This window comes from Gopherus evgoodei, chromosome 14, assembly GCF_007399415.2.
Source record: "Gopherus evgoodei ecotype Sinaloan lineage chromosome 14, rGopEvg1_v1.p, whole genome shotgun sequence".
In the NCBI taxonomy this organism is placed as follows: Eukaryota; Metazoa; Chordata; order Testudines; family Testudinidae; genus Gopherus; species Gopherus evgoodei.
In genome coordinates this window covers 21224274-21244553 of record NC_044335.1, presented here as the reverse complement: position 1 = coordinate 21244553, position 20280 = coordinate 21224274, and the positions used below count along the sequence as shown (strand labels likewise).

The following is a 20280-nucleotide window of genomic DNA, read 5'->3' as shown; positions in this document are numbered from 1 at the left end:
CATCCCCTTTAGATTTTTGCGCTGAAGACAGATTGAAGCTTTGAAATGTCAGTTTCATTTCAGCTTTTGCTATGGGCTTGTATACACTACCACTTAAGTAGATGTAACTTACCTGGCTCTGGGTTTAAAAGAGCCACCCTTCCCCCTGGGTGCCATGTTACATAGACTTAAAGCGGTGTCTCTATCGCACTATGTCGGCAGGAGAGCATCATAGCTATGTTGTCCTACCAACATAGCCTCCGCCTCTCATTCAGGTGGAGTAATTATGTCATGGGAAGAACATGTCTTCACCAGATGCGCTGCAGCGACACAGCCGCACCGATATAGTGGCATAGGGGAGAGTAGCCTATGACTCCAGACCTCTATAACTCAAAGCCCCACACTGTACCATTGGACAAGCCGGGTGGTGGAAATGGATCATATTTTAAAGGGATAGAGCCGACACACTCACTCACCACACTTTTGACCACTCTTGCTGGAAGCTGTGTTGCCTCCACAGTGCTGGACTGACCTTGAGTCTACATTGACAAAATTGGCATTTATCAATTTACACCAGCACAGTTCCAGTGGTGGTAACAGCTATGGAAGCCATGATGCAGGAAGTACTCAGGCAAGGTTTCAGGCATTGCATCTACTTGTCATCAAACCCTTCAAGTGAAGGCACCAGAGCCCTCTCTTCACTTCCACCAGTGGTGCTACATGTCAGCAATTTCAGGTCTCACTTTTGCTAGTGTGCCCATATGCTGAGTATTAGATTTCAAGCTCTAAGGGCAGGTCAAAGCAAACACACACACAGTTCAGGGCTGCAAGTTGGATGAGGTCCCAAAGCCACGTGTAAGGCAGTTTAAACCTTACAACCTGAATCAACATTAAATAATCAGTGGAAAGCATCAGTATTCGGGGAGCTGTGTGCTACAGGACAAACATTCCTGAACCACTTTCTTGGAGGTTTTGCTGCAGCTTGTTCTGGGAACAGAATGTGGAGTGGGGCAGAAAAGGTCAGAAAACATTACTCATCCAAATGCCTTTGTCCAGGGGTAGTGAATGCATCACAACTGGCACAAGTCCATAGACCAAAGTTTATAAAGCTTTATTGAACATTGTGAACAGCTGTGCAGTGAACAAATAATACAATGCTCTGGAAGTTTCACAGCTGGTTTTAGTTTTAACCTCCCTTGAGAGAGCAGCAACCATCTATGCTGCTCTCCAGTAGGAGAAGCTTGTGTGGAGACAAATGGATGGCAGACAGGAACATAACCTTGAAAGTTTATAGACCCAGTGTATTTCAAGAACTGGTTAAGTTTCTCACAAGCAAACATTTGCAACAGCAAGGAACACCATTCCCTCTGGGAGCTGCTGCTATGCATTGGAAAAGATGAGCAAGAAAGAAAGATGTACAGCAAGTGCCACTAGGGAAACCTCCCTTGGCTCCCCAAAACCAGCCTGCCAGGAGAGAATAGAGATCTCAGGACTGCTCACTAGCCATTTATTGCTCCCTCCCTCCATTGCACATTACCAGCAGCTGGTTTGCTTGGGACAAAAGAAAATGCACAGATAGTCCCGGCCTGCAAACACTGTCAGTTAAATAGATACAACCATTTGCTATTTTGAACCACCCTACATCATGCTTACTAAAAACTTTGAATCCTCCCTCCCTGCTCTCACCTCTTCATTCCAGCTAGGAATGCTGACAGTTTTCAACTAACAGTGAAATTAAAACCCCAAACACCACAGCAGAGCATGCTTTGTATCCAAAGAGTCAAGACCTCTGTCAACTGGAAATCCAGCAGAGAGGGAGGCAGGCTTTGATGCCTGTGAGAAGCGCTTCAAAAGCAGCATCATGACAACTCAAAGTTTTTTCAGTTATGATTTGGGAGAATGCAAGTAGTTCAGAAAGCACTTGGGCAGTGCACATTTTTCAATTTGGCATAATGAGCAGGAGATGACGACTCAGCACTCTCTGGCTCCAGCAGCTTTCAGCTGAGTGTATCTGTTAACTGTTGAAAATCCCCTTGAACAGCAGTGCAATGAAGACTAGCTCCCCCGAAAACAGCAACATGAAGAATCTTCCAACTGCTTCAGCAGAATTGGTGGGCCCAAGGCTCCCACAGAGACAGCTGTGGCCTCATACAGACAACTGAGAGACAAACACAGATGACCAGCAGGCAATAGCTGGATAGGTCCTTCTTCCACCACTTCTCAGAGGGGAGGGCCAGTGCCCATTCCCAGAAATAAGAGAAGGGAAAACATATAACTCTTCTGCTTCTAAAAGCAGGTAGCAGTGCCAGAATTCACACAGTAAACAACTGACATCAAATTTCATAGGCAAAGTGGGAGGGCTGGTCAGGAATTTGCCGCTGTAGTCCACACACATTATAGAAAACAGGCTGCTTGTACTTCAGTCACATGCCTAACAAGCCCTCCCTCGCCGCGCCCCCGACCTCACCCAACCCTCCCTCTTTAAAAGCAAACCCAGAGCTGTCAGCAAGCTGGAGGTACTTTTAGGTACCGACTATGCTGGGATCAAGAGCAGACTCAGGTAGCTGGGAGCCACTGCAGTGATACAAGAAGCAGTTCCCCCAGCAGCTGTAGCAGATGAGGAACAAGGCTGCCAGGAAGACCAAGGCACAGATTGTGCATGGCTTCCGCTCCAGGAGGAAACTCAGCAGATAGAAGCCCATGAACATTGAGTGACTGAACCACAAAGCTGGGTTGAGGGGTTTAGGAATGAGGAGGACAGGCAATAACCACTGAAGGCAGTACATAGTGACTGGCAGGCAGGGACCCAGGGACAGCAGCAATTAGAAGCACTCCTAGAACTTTTTCCTGCAGCTTCTCAGGTGAGCAGGATTCCCAACACTGTTCTGTAACGTGAAGCTAAAGCTTTAAAAGAAAAAGAAAAACAGTCAGGATTAGGGTAATGTGCTAGAGAGGCCAACACCAATTCTCCTTATACACCAAGTCACTTATTTGTTCCCAATTTACTGTACACTAACAATCACGGCATTGTTTTAACATGGTTTAGTATTAGGAGTTCCTCACACCAAGATCTGAGGCTGCACTATAGTCTCCCGGGGAAATGGTGAAAATACAATCAACTAGTACATAACACTAGATAATACATTAAAAAATATACAATGGGGGGCAAGCCTGCATTGACAAGGAGATGGATTTGGTCTAACTTCCTGGTCAGTGCTTTTCTTTCCCAAAGGCCAGCTGTTATTTGTGTCATTGGCTCAAATTCTAACAAAGTAGTAAAAAAACCCAGTCCCTTCGCGCAGTGTAGGAGGCTAGAGGGAAAGCAAAGGATTCCATGGGGAAAGACTAGAGTGGCTGGTTTTCCTACTAATGTGCATGCTCAGCTCAAACTGTCCAAAGAGATTTGGAAGGTGGTGTCAGCAAGTGCACTTTACAAAGACCACCACAGAGTGGTTGCGTGGGAAGAAATGGAAGACAAGGAACAGAACCTAATTTTGCTTCCAAAGGGAAAGTCACATCTGTTTATTAGGCACAGCTGGAAAAGTGGTTCAGCATAAGGCTGATAGCATGTGAGAGGGACTGTGATGATTGATGAGATCTTCACATCTGAACGGAGGATGGGATCGTGGGAATCTCTCCTTTGCCAGGTTGCTTCGTGCTTTCCTGCCTGCACCTAAAGTGGGAGAATTTTACCGAGTCTGCTTTGCAGTCCTGCTTATCATTCCTTTCCTCAGCAGCTGCAAACCCAGAGTCAATTTCACACAGATGCAGGTACTGCAAAGAAAGCCCTTGGGGAGGAGGTACAAAGCAACAGTGAAACTCAGTTTTCCTCAGCAACTTAAGATCTTAGAAGAGGGAAAGCTGGGGCGGAAGTCAGAGAAAGATGCCTTTATGGCATTTAGACATATTGCTGAAAAACCTCATATCTTGAGCCCATCGATGTACCATCTCCTCTCCACACACACGGCCCATTAAAAAGTCCCCTAGCCCCAAACATAGTACGCATCTTCTAATGCAGCATTCTGACAGCAGAGATCCCAGTCATGCAATATGAAATTCAAGCCATGTGTAGCTAAACTCTGAATGACGACAGCATGCACACTACACTACAATGAGAAAGACTGTCTCTGCCTGAAGGATTTACAATTTAAACCAGACAGACATTCAGATCAGACAAAATACACTGATGGATCAGATATAGGACAATCTCAAAAAGACAGTGTTTATACATAAACATGGGATTTCCTTCGCTGGATTATCATAATAAAACCATGTGAAAGCAGCACGTTTTGAGAAGGCATCTGAATGGACAGGGTGGCCAACCAGAATACTAAGTTGCACTGCTCCCTTTAACAGATCTGCAGCAGCCACAGGGAGCAATCTAAGCAGCTCAAGCTAGAATACTTAGCTGCAGATAGCATTTGTCATCCGAGGATCTCGAAGTACTTTAGAGAGGAGGATATATTTTCAATTTACAGATGGGGAAATGGATTGAGAGAAGATTTTGACACTTACCCAAGATCACATAGCAAGTCAATGGTAGGATTAGGTACTAGTCCTGGTTCTGACTCCTTGTTAGTACCTTGTTGACAATACACACAAAAGTGTGGTGGTGGTGATGGTAAAGGGAAAAACGAAGGCACAGGCAGCAGCTCTCTCAACAAGGGCTAATGAGAACAGTTTACATTTATACAGCACCTTTCATCCCACAGTGCTTCATAATTACATTTATACAGCTCAGCTGAAGGGGATGGCAGGCAGCCAAGGCACAAAAGGGCAAGGGAAACAAACATGTGCCCAAGGACAACAGGGCAAGCCTCTCCTCTTAGAGAAGTGCCAGGGGTCCTAGTGACCATGCAGAGCAAACACATTCTTGGTTTATAATGGCTTGTCCTAAAGATCCTTCTTCCTTCAGACACTAAGCTGCATGGTTCTCTTTGTGTCAGAGAGCAGAAGGGCTGAGCCAAGCCAGGCAGGAACAGAAACTGTAGTTGCAGAGGAGCTAGTGGGACAAAGAAGCTGAGAAGATAACAACACATTCCCTTGGCTAAAACTAGAAGAGAAGGATGGGATTTCCTGGCTAGGGGAGTGGGGATGAAGAGGGAAGAAGGGGCTGCATGAAAAAGCCAAAACACAGCCACAAAGAAAATGGTTTCCTGTCAAAAGAGAGTGAAGTCATAACAAAGATTAAGAAGTTCCCAGGCATGTTTGAGTACCTTCTCCTCCAGCAAGAGCTGGGAACACATTCCAGCCTCATATGCAACATTCTCCCCATGCCACCAGCGAGAGGGTGTATTTTAATAGTGATGAAAGAGGAGGCAGCCCAGCATCTCCATCCCGGCAGACAGCACATCACTAGCATTTTGGAGTATTTCTGGAGAAAGCATGGGGTGTTGGTCCTGGGAGGGTGTGGTGGAGAGGAGAGAAAGTACCATCCAGCAGAGAGTAGGGAGGTGGGGGTTACATTATCAGTAAAACTAATGAGCTTATTTTCAGGCCTCACAGTTACTAAGTTATTTGTTTTAAAGGTCAGTATATATAATGGTTACAGACAAGAAACAGGAATCGGACTCCAAGTTTTTATTCTTGCTTCAGTCTGTGTGTCCATGGGCCACAGTTAGTTAATAAGATAATACTTCCCTATATCACAGAGGTGCAGAACGGCTATTAACCTTTGTAAAGCATATTGAGATCCTCAGATGAACATCATTATAGAAGCTAAGTATTAGTTAGTTCCTCCCCAGGGTCCACTCCCATAGAAGTGAGCAAGCAGCACACTCTCATGGGAGTTGAGCAGCTAAGTCACTGCTCTTTTCCCTACTCAGACACTCACTTTTCATTCCTATCTATTCAAACATATAGTATGACAGCAGGCAGTAAAACAATTGTGACAAGTCAGTGCTCTGCAGCTCTCCTTGAATCCTTCTAAACTGCTCCATATCACATGCACAACATGAATTTTATTGTTACTTATATAGCAACTTTTGTCCCCATGTTCCCCCCAAAGCACTTTACAAGCTTAACCAATATATAAAGCAGAGGTGGGCAACATGTGGCACATGAGCTGATTTTCAGTGGCACTCACACTGCTCGGGTCCAGGGGGCTCTGCCATTTTAATTTAATTTTAAATGAAGCTTCTTAAACATTTTAAAAATCTTATTTACTTTACATACAATAGTTTAGTTATATAATATAGACTTATAGAAAGAGGCCTTCTAAAAATGTTAAAATGTATTACTGGCATGCAAAACCTTAAATTAGAGTGAATAAATGAAGACTCAGCACACCACTTCTGAAAGGCTGCCGACCCCTGATATAAAGTATACAGAAAAATCACTATTTCCACCAATGGACTGCAGTGTACTGAATTACATGGTACAGCCGTTGGGCCCTTTAAGGATCAGCTGTTAAACAGTAACAAGGACTCTTTTCCACCTCTTTTTCCCCCGTCCACCCAAGTCCAACAAAGCTATGAGAATGTCCCATGGAGACTCCAGTCATCTTAGCCACATCACCTTTCTTTTACTAAATGGTGAAATATTTATTTTGTTTGTGGTCTTTGACACACAATTTCTTATCTAAGTTACAAGAGTACTTTTAAAGTATCCACTTCTGCCTAGACTCCTGAGCAATAGTCTGAGGCAGGGACACAGCAAGCACACCGAATCCCCACCTGATTTTCTCTTTTTCCTCTAGGAAACTACAAGTTATCTGCTCTAGTAGATTATCAGGTACTGACAGCAAGTTATTAAATATGATACAGCAGCATTTCATTGTCTGTGCTTCCCCGTCTCACAATGGCATTCTGCTTCTTCCAAACCTACTGATCTCATTCACCTCTGACTCATCTTTCATTGATTCCTCGGCTAAGATGTGCACTGGCATCTTTACAGATTGCAGTCCTTATACTCACTCTCATCTGGTTTGTCAGCCACACTTGTTAGTCATTCCAGGAACAGTGACTCCTCTGAATCCATCACAGCTGTTAGCACCACTAACTTAGACCCCTGAGTCAGACAGCGTACAAAAAACTGACATTCTCATTGCACTCAGTAATTCACTGTTCCTTTCTGTGATCTCCAGGCAGTGCATTGGAGTCTCCTACTCTAGAATTCTTGCAATACCCTCAGGGTCTGAGCCACCCACTACATCAGAGCTAAGCAAATACAAATGGTTTTCCACAGACAGCCGCTCATGCTCATTAGTGAATCCAGGCCAATCATGCTCACATCCTTTCCACTTGTTCCCATGAACAACATTTAAGCACCAAGAGGATAATAGGGCTATGGGAATACCCAGCATGGATTTATTAAGAACAAATTATTCCCAAATTAATCTAATTGCCTTCTTTGACAAGGTAACTGGCCTGGTGGATTGGGAGAAGTAGTAGATGTGATATATCTTGATTTTTGTAAGGGTTTTGACAGTAATACATGACAGTCTCATAAGCAAACAGGGGAAATGTGGTCTACATGAAATAACTGTAAGGTGGATCACAACTAGATGAAAAACCATACTCGAAGGGTACTTATCAATGGTTCTCTGTCAAATTTGGAAGATGTATCTAGTGGGGACCCAGGGGGTATGTCCCAGGTCCAGTATCACTCAGTACTTTCACTAATGACATGGATGATTGAGTGGAGAGTACACTTATCAAATTTGCAGATGACACCAAGATGGGAGGAGTTGCAAGCATTTTGAAGAATGACCTTTAAAAACTGGAGAATTGGTCTCAAATCAACAAGATTAAATTAAATAATGACAAGTGCACAGTCCTACACTTAGGAAGAAAAAACATCAAATGCACAACTACAAAATGGGAACAAGAGGCTAAATGTACTGCTGAAAAGGATCTGGGGGTTCTAGTAGATCACAAACTGAGTATGAATGGGATGCAGCTGAGAAAAAAGCTAATATTCTGGGGTTCACTAACAGGAGTGTTGCGTGGAAAACACAGGAGGTCATTGTTTCTCTCTTCTCAGCACTGGTGAGGCCTCAGCTGAGTTCTGTGTCCAATTATGGGCGCCATACTTTAGGAAGGAGGACCAATTGGGTGAGTCCAGAGGAGAGCAAAAAAATGATGAAAGGTCCAGAAAACCTGACCTATAAGAAAAGGTTTAAAAAACTGAGCATGTTTAGCCTTGAGAAAAGAAAGCTGAGAGAGCACCTGATAACCTTCAAATATATTAAGGGTTGTTATAAAAGGATGGTGATCAACTGTTCTCCATATCCACAGGAGATAGGACAAGTAGTAATGGGCTTAATTCACAACAAACAAGATTAAGGCCTGGTCTACACTACAAAGTTGGGTCAACATAAGCCACCTTGCATCAACCTTGCTGTGCATGTGTCTACATTTAAAATATGTCTCCTACTGATGTAAGTGTCCTATTACAGCAACATAGTATCACCAACTCCCTAAGGGGCGTGGAGCCATGATCAGTGTACTGAGGTCCACTCAGTGCAAGTATAGACACTGCTTTACTTATATGGACCCTAACAGTCCTTCAGCAGTCTCACAAATGACTGACACTGACTGCTCTGGTCACAACTGTGAACTCCACTGCCCGCAAGACATGGAGACCAGAAGGCCACTCTTCGCCTTTAAAGTCCTGCAAATTTTGGAAGAGCCTTTTCTTGATTCTTCCAGTTGGCGAGCACACCTAGCAGCTCTCCATTATTGCATAAAACTCCACAGCTGACCAGGCTGGCTACATGCTCCAGGTGCACTCCTGCTTGAAGTAGACAGCAGATATTGGATATCCTGGGCTTGTGGGGAGAAGGAGCTTTGCAAGAACAGCTACAGACCAACTGTAGAAACGTAGACATCTACGTGCAGAGTGCTCAGGGGATGCAGGAGAAGGGGTACAACAGGGACCAGCAGCAGTGCTTCATGAAAGGGAACGAACTACATCAGGCATAGCAGAAGGCTAGTGAGGCCAACAGTCAATCTGGTGCTGATCTGCAGACCTGCCATTTTCACAAAGAGCTACAAGCCATATTTGGCAGATTCCCACCATCACCCTGCACACCACCATGGATACTTCGAGGGAGCCCAAACCATGAGGCCCTGGTATGAGCAGCAAGGACGATGAGGGACATGCAACATGGGGGTCCAGCTACGCCACAAGACAGGATCTGTTTAAGACTCCACTGAATTCGGGTCAGTAGAGAATGGGCAAGCCTGATGCAGGGGAAGGAACCTCTTGTGAGTGTGTAAATTACAGTGGTGGCACCCTCAATTTAACAGGACACAGCTACTGACACTTCATTAATTTACTCATACTAGAAGAGGTAGTGGTAAAAAGAAGTAGCAGCACTGTTATCTGTTTTTCATTCCCCTGTAAAGTTAGGTAAGGGTGGGGGGGGCTATGCGAAGCATTTTGTTTATGTACAGAAATGTCCCTTGAATCCTCCTGAGAAATCTCAATGAAACTTCCATGGAGGAACCATGCAATCCTCTCCCAATCATTTCTAGGATGGCAGCCTTATTTCTTCCTCTATTGTAGGACACTTTTCCCATACTAGTCAGTGCTAACTTCAGCAGGCACCAATGCAGCACACAACCTAGCAGCATACAGGCCTGCGCAGCTTTGGAACACCACCAGCAGCTGTTCTTTCTGTGCCTTTGCTACCTTCAGGAGTGAGATATCAGCTAAAATCATCACTGCCTGTGGAATATGGTACTAATATTCAGTACCAATACCCTATACTCATAGTTTCATACAACCAAGCATTTGCCTCCTCATTTTCCTCACCCCTGGAGGGCCATACTCACCATGTCCGGTCCTGGGAGCAGTGGCTTGCCCAAGCACTCCAAAGCAGAAGCGTCAATATACCTGTCTTGTTTAAAACTTTGCGGGAACAAGGAAAGAGTTCTGAATCCTAGCTTTCACTTTCCATTGCAACTATACTCTGTGTGTTTTATCTGCAGCTGCTGCCATTGCAGCCTTGAGGGGTTTCCCCTACACACCCACTGAACACCTAAGCCAGCTATGGAGGAAAAAGAAGACATGTTCAGTGAGATTCTCCAAGCCAGTGCTGCATCACACCATGAGCAGAGAGCCTGGAAGGTGAACACTGCTGATAGCCCAGAGAAGGAAAGAGTGGACAAGAGAGAGGCCCAGAAGTCCCAGCAGGAAAAGGAGAGGGAGATGCACTAGGACATAATGGGGCTTCACTGGCAGCAAACAGATGCTGCAGACTCTTGTGGACCTACAGGTTCAACAATCCTGGAACCCCCCCCTCCCCTCGACCTCTTGCAGACGATGGAGAACTTCATTACAGAGTATGCGCACACACCCCCACACCCCTACATACCATGTTTTTTCAGGGGCCACATCCCTAACCCTAACACTCTACCCAGGTGACATTAAAGGACCACCACAGCTTCACAAATACTGATCTGTGAATGCCACAATTGCTGTACGTGGATGTAAAATGGACATGAATGTTCTTCCCCTTGTTAATAAATTAATGGAACAGAACGGTATTTGCTTTTAAATTGCACAGACTTTTCTTTGTACTGGTTCTATTACTGAATAAAATTCTTGGAATTACTGGAAAATAATACATCTTTATTAGTTCACAAACATATGCTGCAGAGTGCCAAGCAGTTCTGAAACCGCCTACTTGTTACTGTATAGTGTAACCACTCTCAGGATCAGTGGCAAACAGTTTAATATCAAATATACAGCAAGCACTGCAAAATTCTTAGGTGCACTGACAGTGGTATAGTCATAGATGTACACTACGCATCACACAATTCTTAACAGGCCCCAAAACAGCAGGGCCAGGTAGAGCACAGTACACCACAATACATTATTTGGGTTGCTGTTTAAAAGCTCTTTCAAAGCCTCCCTCAACTGTATCTGGCTGCTCAAACACTGCAGACAGCTACTTCACCTCTACCCTTTGCCCCAGCCACAACTTTTCCCCCTTTGCTTCCCACATTATCCAGCACACTAGGCAGCTATAACTAGGCCCTACCAAATTCACGGTCCATTTTGGTTAATTTTATGGTCATAGGATTTTAAAAACACATACATTTCATGATTTGAGCTATTTAAATCTGAAATGTCAAGGTGTAATTGTAGGGGTCCTAACCCAAAAAGGAGTTGCAGACCCCCCTAAAGTAACCTTGTGACCCTCCTTGCAACTCCCTTTTGGGTCAGAACTCCCAATTTGAAAAATGCTGGTCTCTCCCGTGAAATCTGTGTAGTATAGGGTAAAAGCACATATACTCCCCAGATTTCACAGGGGAAGACTAGATTTTACGGTCTGTGACACATTCTTCACAGCCGTGAATTTGGTAGGGTCCTACCTATAACCACTGGGATATTTTTCTCACTGAAATCCAATCTTGAGGGTAAATACCAACATCCCTTCAATCTATCAAAGCACATTCGACTGTCATTCTGCACCTGCTGAGCCAGTAGTTAAATCTCTCCTTGATGCTGTCAAGGTGGCCAGTGTATGGCTTCATGAGCCAGGGGAACAAGAGGTAGGCTGAGTCCACTAGGATCACTATTGGCATTTCATCATCGCCTATGGTAATCTGCCAGTTGAGAAAGAAAGTCCTTCCTTGCAGCTTTCTGAACAGTCCTGTGTTCTTAAAGATGTGAATGTCATGCACCTTCCCTGACCAGCCAACACTGATGTCGATGAAGCATCCTTTGTGACCCACCAATGCTTGCATAACCACAGGAAGGGAGCACAGTTATGCACTCTGCGGAAAAGTGGTCTGGTACCAAAATAGGGATGTGTGTGCCATCTATCACTGCAATGCTGCAAATCCATCCAATGAGTTCTGCACATTGCCAAGAGTCACAGTCCTGTGTAGCAAGAGATGATTAATGGCCCTGAACATCTGCAGGACAACGGCCCCCATAGTGGATTTTCCAACTCCAAAATGATTTCTCATTGATCGATACCAATCTGGCGGTGCAAGTTTCCACAATGCGATCAGCACTTGCTTCTTCTCTGTCAGTGCAGCTCTCACTTCAGTGTCCTGTGCTGGAGAGCTGGGGCGAGCGTGGCATACAGATCCAGGAATGTGGCCTTGCACATCCGAAAGTTCTGCAGCCACTGCTCCTTTCCCCACGTCTGCATTATGATGCAATTCCATCAGTCAGTAATTGTTTCTCAGATCCAGAAGTATCACTCCACCATCTTCAGCTGCTCTGTAAATGGCACCAACAACTCTGAATTGGTTCTTGCTATATCCCACAGCAGCCTATCCTCCAAGAAACTGTCACGTTCCCCGCTGATTCAATTACTCTTACAGCTCTGCAAATACCAGAGGATCACATGTCCTGTGCTTGCAACACTTATGATAGTGCAGAGTTGTGCACGCTCCGTGCTTCTGTCAGAGATGGCGGACAGTGAGGAGGGCTGCGCACATGATACAAACACCTATGAGGGTTGGTCTAGATTTAGTTGGTCCTGCCACAGCGCAGAGAGATGCACTTGACTTCTTGAGGTGCCTTCCAACTCTATGTTTCTATGATTCAGTTATTGAAACCACCAAGGTCTAACTTAACAGGAACAATTTTAAGATTCACATGCATAAGTACTTGCACAGTCAGGGAACAAAAACATTATGAATTAGTTAACCAGTCACAAGTAACCAGCACTATTCTAATTTTAAGTATTTGCAATTAAGTATTCAAAAAGTTACTAGAACAAACATCTAAGGAGCTTGTGATCTGTTCCTGGATAGTTTACAAAGCGAAAAGGCTTAATTCATCATAACTTTAGTTGTAAGGTATTCATTAAGCTATAGTCCCTATATATTAGGCCATGGATACCCATTTTATATCCCCTCTCTTCTGCAGAGAGAGTGTGCCACTCCCAATTACCTTACGGCTCTACTTACCCCTAACTAGTGAAAGTCAGCTCTGATTATCCCCACTACACACCCAGAGAAGTGCTCAGTGGTAATCTTATTCAGCCCTCATTAGGGTTGCTGTTAAGCAGGTGTTGGTCCAGAGGGAAGGCAAAACTTAGGTGATTTATGAATCGTTCCGTCCCAGCATGCAAGTCAAGCTGCCACCCAGTTTGGCAGCTAAAAGACTTTATAGCAAGAGCTTACTCACGTACCACCAAGAAGATGGTCAACTATTCAGCTTTTCAGAAACACAAATGTCTCCCTGGAATTTAGAGGCACGAGGTGTCTAGAGCAAATTCTGTCAGTGTCTACACTACAGCCTTATTCCGGCTGATGGAAGTGCCCTAAAGAACAGGAGTATTTGTGGCACCTTAGAGACTAACAAATTTATTTGAGCATAAGCTTTTGTGGGCTACAGCCCACTTCATCAGATGTATGGAATGGAACGTATAGTAAGAAGATATATATACATACAGAGAACATGAAAAGGTGGAAGTTGCCATACTAACTCTAAGAGGCTAATTAATTAAGATGAGCTATTATCAGCAGGAGAAAAAAAAACTTTGTTCATCTCTAAGGTGTCACAAGTACTCCTTTTCTTTTTGCAGATACAGACTAACACGGCTGCTGCTCTGAAACCATTCTGACAGTTGACAAGAAGGTGTGAGGATACTTAACATGGGGAAATAGATTCACTTTGTGTAATGACCCAGCCAGTCTCTGTCTCCAGTCAAGCCCAAGTTAATGGTATCTAGTTTGAAAATTAATTCTAGTTCAGCAGTTTCTTGTTGGAGTCTGTTTTTAAGCTTTTTTGTTGCAAAACTGCAAAACTTTAAGTCTGTTACTGAGTGATCAGAGAGGCTGAAGTGTTCTCCTACTGGTTTTTGAATGTTATGATTCCTGATGTCAGATTTGTGTCCATCTTTTTTTTTTGCGTAGAGACTGTCCAGTTTGGCCAATGTACATAGCAGAGAGGCATTGCTGGCACATGATGGCATATATCACATTGGCAGTCACTTGCATGCTGGGATAGCTGCCCATAATGCACTGCTCCCAATGCCACTGCAAGTGCTGCAAATGTGGCCATGCCAATGCACAAACAGCTGTCAGTGTGGACAAATCACAGCGCTTTCCCTCCTGTGCTCTCCGAAGGCAGGTTTAACTCACAGCGCTCTATATCTGCAAGTGTGGCCATGCCCTAAGATGTCATGGAATAAGAGGAAAGGTTCTTTCATGGAACACTAGTTGGTTGAAAAAAAGAATGGTACTAAGTTGTCAGTTTTCACAAACGGAGAAGGGTAAATAGCAGGATCCCCCAAAGATCTGTACAGGGACCTGCGTTGTTCAACATATTCATAAATAATCTGGAACAGGGGACAAACAGAGAGGTGGCGATATATGCAAATGACACAAAAGTCTCAAGACAGTTAAATCCAAAGCTGACTGCAAAGAGTTATAAAGGGATCTTACAAAACTGAGTGACAAAATGGCAGATGAAATTCACTATTAATAAATACAAAGAAATGCACATTGGATAAAATAATCCCAACTATACATAAAAAATAATGGGATCTAAATTAGCTGTTATCACTCAAGAAAGATCTTAGAGTCATCATGCATAGTTCTCTGAAAATGTCCACTCAGTGCACAGTGGCAGTCAAACAAGCTAACAGAATGTTAGGAACCATTAGGAAAGGGATAGATAATAAGACAGAAAATATAATGTTGTCACTATGTAAACTCATGGTATGCCCAATTTTGAATACTGCCTGCAGTTCTAATCATCCCATTTCAAAAAAGATATATTAGAAGTGGGAAAGGTGCAGAGAAAGGCAACAAAAATGATCAGGGGTATGGAACAGCTTTTATAAGAGGAGAGATTAAAAAGACTGGGACTATAAATCTTAGAAAAAAGATGACGGGGAGCGGGGGTTTTGATAGAAGTCTATAAAATCATGAATGGTGTGAAGAAAGTGAATAGGGAAGTATTATTTACCCCTTCACATAACGTAAGACCTAGAGATCACCTGACAAAACACATAGGCAGCAGGCTTAAAACAAACATGAAGAAGTACTTTTTCACACAATGTCAACATGCGGAACTCATTGCCATGGGATGTTGTGAAGACCAAAAGCATAACTGGGTTCCAAAAAGAATTAGAGAAGTTCATGGAGAATAGGTCCATCTAGCCAAGATGGTCAGGGACACAACCCCATGCTCCAGAGGTCCCTAAACCCCCAAGTGCCAGAAGTTGAGACTGGATGACAAAGGATGGATGACTTGAAATTGCCCTGTTCTGTTCACTCCCTCTGAAGCATCTGACACTAGCCACCATCAAAATACAGAACACTGAACTAGATGGATCATTGGTTTGACCCAGTATGGCCATTCTTATGTTCTTAAGATTGGCACTTCATGCTATCTGCCTGACACTGAAAGGAGAGAGAGAAGACTGAGCTATGTAGAAGAGAATGACAGCAAAGAAGAGCAAATGCATTTTATTTTTTTCATGGTAAATTACAGATAATCATTGCTCTACTAAAAATTATATATATTTGTTTGAGAGCCACTGAACTACCTTGCAAATAATTAACCCACCATTGATCTTCAAGTGACAATATTGTCTCCCTATCACAATCTTAAGAAGAAAGATCAAACCAAAGTAGTCATCAAAACAGCTGCAGTTAATCATTTGTCATGTCATCCATCTATGCTTGCATCTAAGCAGCAGGATTAACACAACAGCCACTAAAGTGATTTATATGCCTGTTACCATTTAAACACATTTTTCTACGTATCTGTTCAGTGCAGAGGGCCATACCAGCACTGCCTTACCACCCTAAACTGCAGCCAACTTACAAGCATGGTCCAGCACCAGCAAAGGAAATGGATGTAATATATAAACAGGAAACAGAGCTAATGCTGACTGTGACTGTCAAATTTAGACCAGACTAGTTTTTATGAGGAGAGCTGGGCACTTTTTTTTTTTAAGTTAAAAATCATAGAAAGCCAAGAACTGGAAGAAGGGAGATCTACAAACACAAAGGACATGAAGGAGATCAGAAAAGAACTATATCAGGGGCAGGCAAACTTTTTCGCCTGAGGGCCACATCCTGTTGCCAAAATTGTAAGGAGGGCCAGTTGGGGGAGGCTGTGCCTCCCCAAATAGACAGGCATGGCCCAGCACCCATCCCCCACCCCCTGACTCCCCCATCCCCTGACAGCCCCCGGATCTCCCACCACCCCATCCAACCCCCCTTCTTTCCTGACTGCCTCCCCAGGACCCCTGCCCCATCCATTCTCCCTGTCCCCGATCACCCCCGGAACCCCTGCCTCTGACTGCCACCCACACCTCCATGCAACCCCCTCTCTTCTTCATGACTGCCCACCCCGCAGGAACCCCTGCCCCCATTCAACTCCCCTGTTCCCCGCCCTCTGACCGCCCCGACCCCTAACCACCACCCTGGACTCCCCGGCCCTCTATCCAGCCCCTTACCGCGCTGCCTGGAGCATCGGTGGCTGGCAGCGCTACAGCCGCACCATCCAGAGCAGCAGGACAGAGAGCCGCGCCGCCCGGCTGGAGCCAACCACGCCACCGTGCAGCAGAGCGCTCCGGGTCAGGCCGCGGCTCTCCAGCTTCGCTGCCCCAGGAACTCGCAGCCCCACCGCCCAGAGCAGTGCACCGGCCGTGGGGCGAGATAAGGCTGCGCGAGAGGGGCCGGGGGCGAGCCTCCCGGGCCAGGCGCTGAGGAGAGGTGGGCCGCAGCTTGCCCGCCTCTGAACTAGAGGACAGATGATCCAAAGTATTTCTGTCCGGAGAAACCAGACAAATGGAGCAGCAAAGCAATGGCAACAGAGGCCTCACTCCGAGCCCCTCACTCCGCACTGACTTGCCTATGCCAGGGCACGTTGCCGTGTTCTCCACGTACACCAGCCCCTCGCCCAGCTGTGGGCCCCACCTGCGCTTTCCACGCTGCTTCTGGGGAAAGCCTCTAACGTGGCCCCGCACTTGGGTCTCCGCAGAAAACAGGAACCTGCCCCCGCCCGCCCTTAAACACCACGGGCGAGCCCAAGGCCAGGGAGACACCGCCGAGCCCGGGCTCCAGAGGCCACCACAGCCCTCGAGGCTAGGGAGAGCCGAGCGCGAGCCACGCTGCCCGTACGGCGGGGCGGGGCGGGGCGGGTGACGGGGGCCGCGCCTCGGGACCCCTGCCCGGCGGGCCGCAGGCCCCCCCGCAGCCAGGAGCGGGGACCCTGCCGCCGGCGGGCCGCTCTGGCGCTACGAGAGGCCCCCTGAGGCCCCAGACCTCAGAAGCTTCCGTTACCTGCGCACTCCGCCATGGCGCTCTCCGCGCCTGGACCGTCCCGCTGTCGCTGCGCCCGCCACTCCCGCAGGTCCCCAGCTAGCTGCTCTCTGCCCGAGTCGCGAAGGGTCTCCTTTGGGGCTGCCCTTCCCACTGCCTGTCTCTATCCCGCACCGTGTCACCCCGGTAGCCCGGCCCCCCAATAGTTAGCGCACTCCCTTACTCCTCCTCAGCGCTCCCCGGGGAAACCTGGCCCCTCGTAGATGGTCTGGGCGTATTTTGATCAGGCACCGCCATCGACAGCCCCGGCTGAGGCCGCCTGGAGATTCCAGTCTCGTGGATACGCAGCGTGCTGTGGCCCGGGGTTGCTGCAGAGATCGCTGGAGCCCGCTCCGGGGTGTGGAGCGGGGAGGCACAGCAGGCTGGCCTCCCCCAGGGGTGGGGAGACTGCTATGGTATTCAAGTGGCCATGTTAACTGAATAGCTCTCTAATAAACACATTTCTCTAGGGATATTAAAGATCCGATTTTGGAAAGCTGGAGGCCACAGGCTGCCCTCATACAAGCCCTGCGATGGAGCATGCAATTGTGCCTGCGGTGTTGGTGGCTAATACTGGGTCAGCCCCACTGGAGCATCTTCCCCTGCCTGCGGGCATCTCCAGGCTTTGGAAAACCTCTCATACACGATCTCTCCCCATCCCTCTACCATACACACAATTCATCATACCACTCGTGCAATGCAGTATATACTGAGGGAAAATCCAAAACAGTTTATAGCCAGAAACATGAGCTCCAACTATCATTGCATGCATAACAGATATGGAGATAAATTCTCAGTTGATGCAAATTGGCATAACTTAATTGACTTTAATGAAGGCACACCAATTTACACCAACCAGACTGTTGACAATTTCAAATATTCAAAAATCGTGAATCAGGCCCCCCAATTCATTAAACTGACTTAGAAGTCATTATAACTATCTTATATCTTTATCTCCATAGCAGATAAAATGGAAACACTAGCTCCAAACACCCTTGCACTTCAGTTTTAATGCTTTTGGCCCATCTCCAGAGCTAGGTAGCAACTGGAGCCATGTGGCTGGTTTGTCATCTGTCTCTGGTGGAGAAACATCATATAATGTGGATAGCAGGGAGAGGTAGAGAACACATTGCTATTTTTTCCAAAATTATAGGCTGCCTGTGCCTTTGTACTGTAGTGGACATGTTGTTTCTTCATGTATACCTCATTCTGTGTAGCAGCCTCCATTGTAACATGACTGCAATGTGCCACTCATGTCTGATCACACTGGGAAAAACCAGTGTTGCCTCTTTTGACCTGAATAACTAGCCAACAACCCGGGAAAAGGGGTGCTTGTAGGTTTTTCCAATTAGAAGGAGAAATTGGTGACAGTGATGTATTTTCTTGGACGCAGTTTTGTCTATGTACAAAGAATGTACAAAGTCCTGTGTCTCTGAATGCAGAAGGAATCAAATAGAAGGAAACAGCTTCTTTTGTTCACAGCACCCAGGGCACTCTTTTCGCCTGCATACCTGACCCAAAAACCTCTCTTCAGGTTTCTTTCAGGGTCAGCCATTGTGCTTTCAATTGCTCTTTCAGGCTCTCTGCAGCCCTATGTTCCTATCCCCTACATTGCACCTTGTGACTTCATTGACACCTGTGCAAAGCGGGGGTCAAACAGTATCAAATCAGCATGGTAGCACTTTCTGCTATGCACAGGAGTTGCATAACAACAAGAACTTCACAGTGCCCTACCCAGACTCTCTGTCTAGGAAGCTCAGACCTTAAAGTCAGCCCTAATACCACATGGAGTTCCTGTTCACCTTTGGGCAATCACTTGATCTTCCTGTTTATCAGTTATCCATAAAGGGTGGTAATAATACTTCCTTTGCCCTACCCTTTTGTGTGTCTCAGATATTTAGAGCGTATGCGCCCTGGGGCAGGGACTACGTGTATGTGCAGTGCCTAGCACATTGGGTCCTGATCTCAGTTGGGGCCTGTAGTGTAATGAAAACTGTGTTACAATTACAGGCTCTCACTTTAAGTTTTAAGGGGTTTTCTGGCCCTGCTTGCAGGCAGGGGGGCTCTGTTGTGAAGTGTGTGATCTGGAGCAAGGTGGGGTGAGTGGTGCCTCTCTGCCTTAGGAAGCAGCCTGTTTTCTCGTTGTTGTGGGAAAGAGTTCTGGAGTCTTAGAAATAAAGTAGTGTTAGATTGCAACCTTCCAGGAAAGGAGGGGGGCGTGGGTCCTAACACTTGTGTGCATGCTGTGAGCATAGCAGGGCTGTTAGGAGCTTCTGTAATACAAGTCATAATTCTAATATGATCTGACTGTAGTACAATTTCCTGATACCAACTCATAACTATGCTGTCTTAGTGACACTGCAAACAAACCTCCATGTTAGAGTGCTGATGTCTCTGTCAGATAACCATGTACTGCTGATGAGGTCAGAGCTGTAGTATAGATAGGGCCCAAATACCCCGCGTAGGGAGACTCAGGGGTGAAAGGACACAGAGGACTTTGGAGCACGAAGCTCTGTTTCACTGGTAGATTGCCAATGTTCTAATGTGGTTCCCCGCTCCAAACAGAAGCACTGGAGGCACATGATCCAGCCTCCCCCGTCAATGTCTGTGCACCTGCTGTTCAGTGTCAGCACAAAGCAAGGATGTCTGTGTTTACATACCTGAGACCTCTGATAACTACCTGCCGTATGGATTGGCAATGTCAGTTTAATTACAGCTGTGCTACTGTGGTGCCATGCACAATGACATATTCTATTATTGTCTCGTACGTGGGTCTCTTATCCCAGTAGGAGCCATGCTGTTGTCAGCGCTAACATCACAAGCCCCACCATGAATCCTCCTTAGCTCTGTTGGTGGAACTAATGGCAAAGTAGGTAGTACTCTGCTGGGTCTGTGCAAGGCTGGGGAACTCCACAAACCTGAACTGGCTCCATCACTCCCAGCAATGGCTGCCAGAAATGAGACAGTCAGGAGAAACGCGTGTTTGAAACAGTGCTGAAAAAAAGGTAGGGATCAAGAATCCTTATGGCCCCCTACAGACTATTTGTGCCCACCCACAGCCTAGGGT

The 20280-nt window shown here is 46.0% G+C and overlaps 1 protein-coding gene across 4 annotated transcripts; it reads right to left on the bottom strand.

Moving 5' to 3' along the window:
- Nucleotides 1-1069: 1069 nt before the first annotated feature.
- On the bottom strand, nucleotides 1070-17299 carry BLCAP (BLCAP apoptosis inducing factor). 4 transcript variants are annotated; one of them, XM_030533473.1, is made up of 2 exons: nucleotides 17196-17299; nucleotides 1070-2883 (listed from the first exon to the last, which is right to left on the bottom strand). In XM_030533473.1, the coding sequence occupies exon 2, from the start codon at nucleotides 2763-2765 to the stop codon at nucleotides 2502-2504; it is 264 nt and encodes an 87-aa protein (XP_030389333.1). In that variant the 5' UTR covers nucleotides 2766-2883; nucleotides 17196-17299; the 3' UTR covers nucleotides 1070-2501. The 4 variants fall into 4 exon arrangements, 3 of the variants coding, with proteins under 3 accessions (XP_030389333.1, XP_030389335.1, XP_030389334.1); XM_030533475.1 differs by having other exon boundaries at nucleotides 1070-2877; nucleotides 17196-17279; XM_030533474.1 differs by lacking the exon at nucleotides 17196-17299 and adding an exon at nucleotides 16830-16964.
- Nucleotides 17300-20280: the final 2981 nt, after the last annotated feature.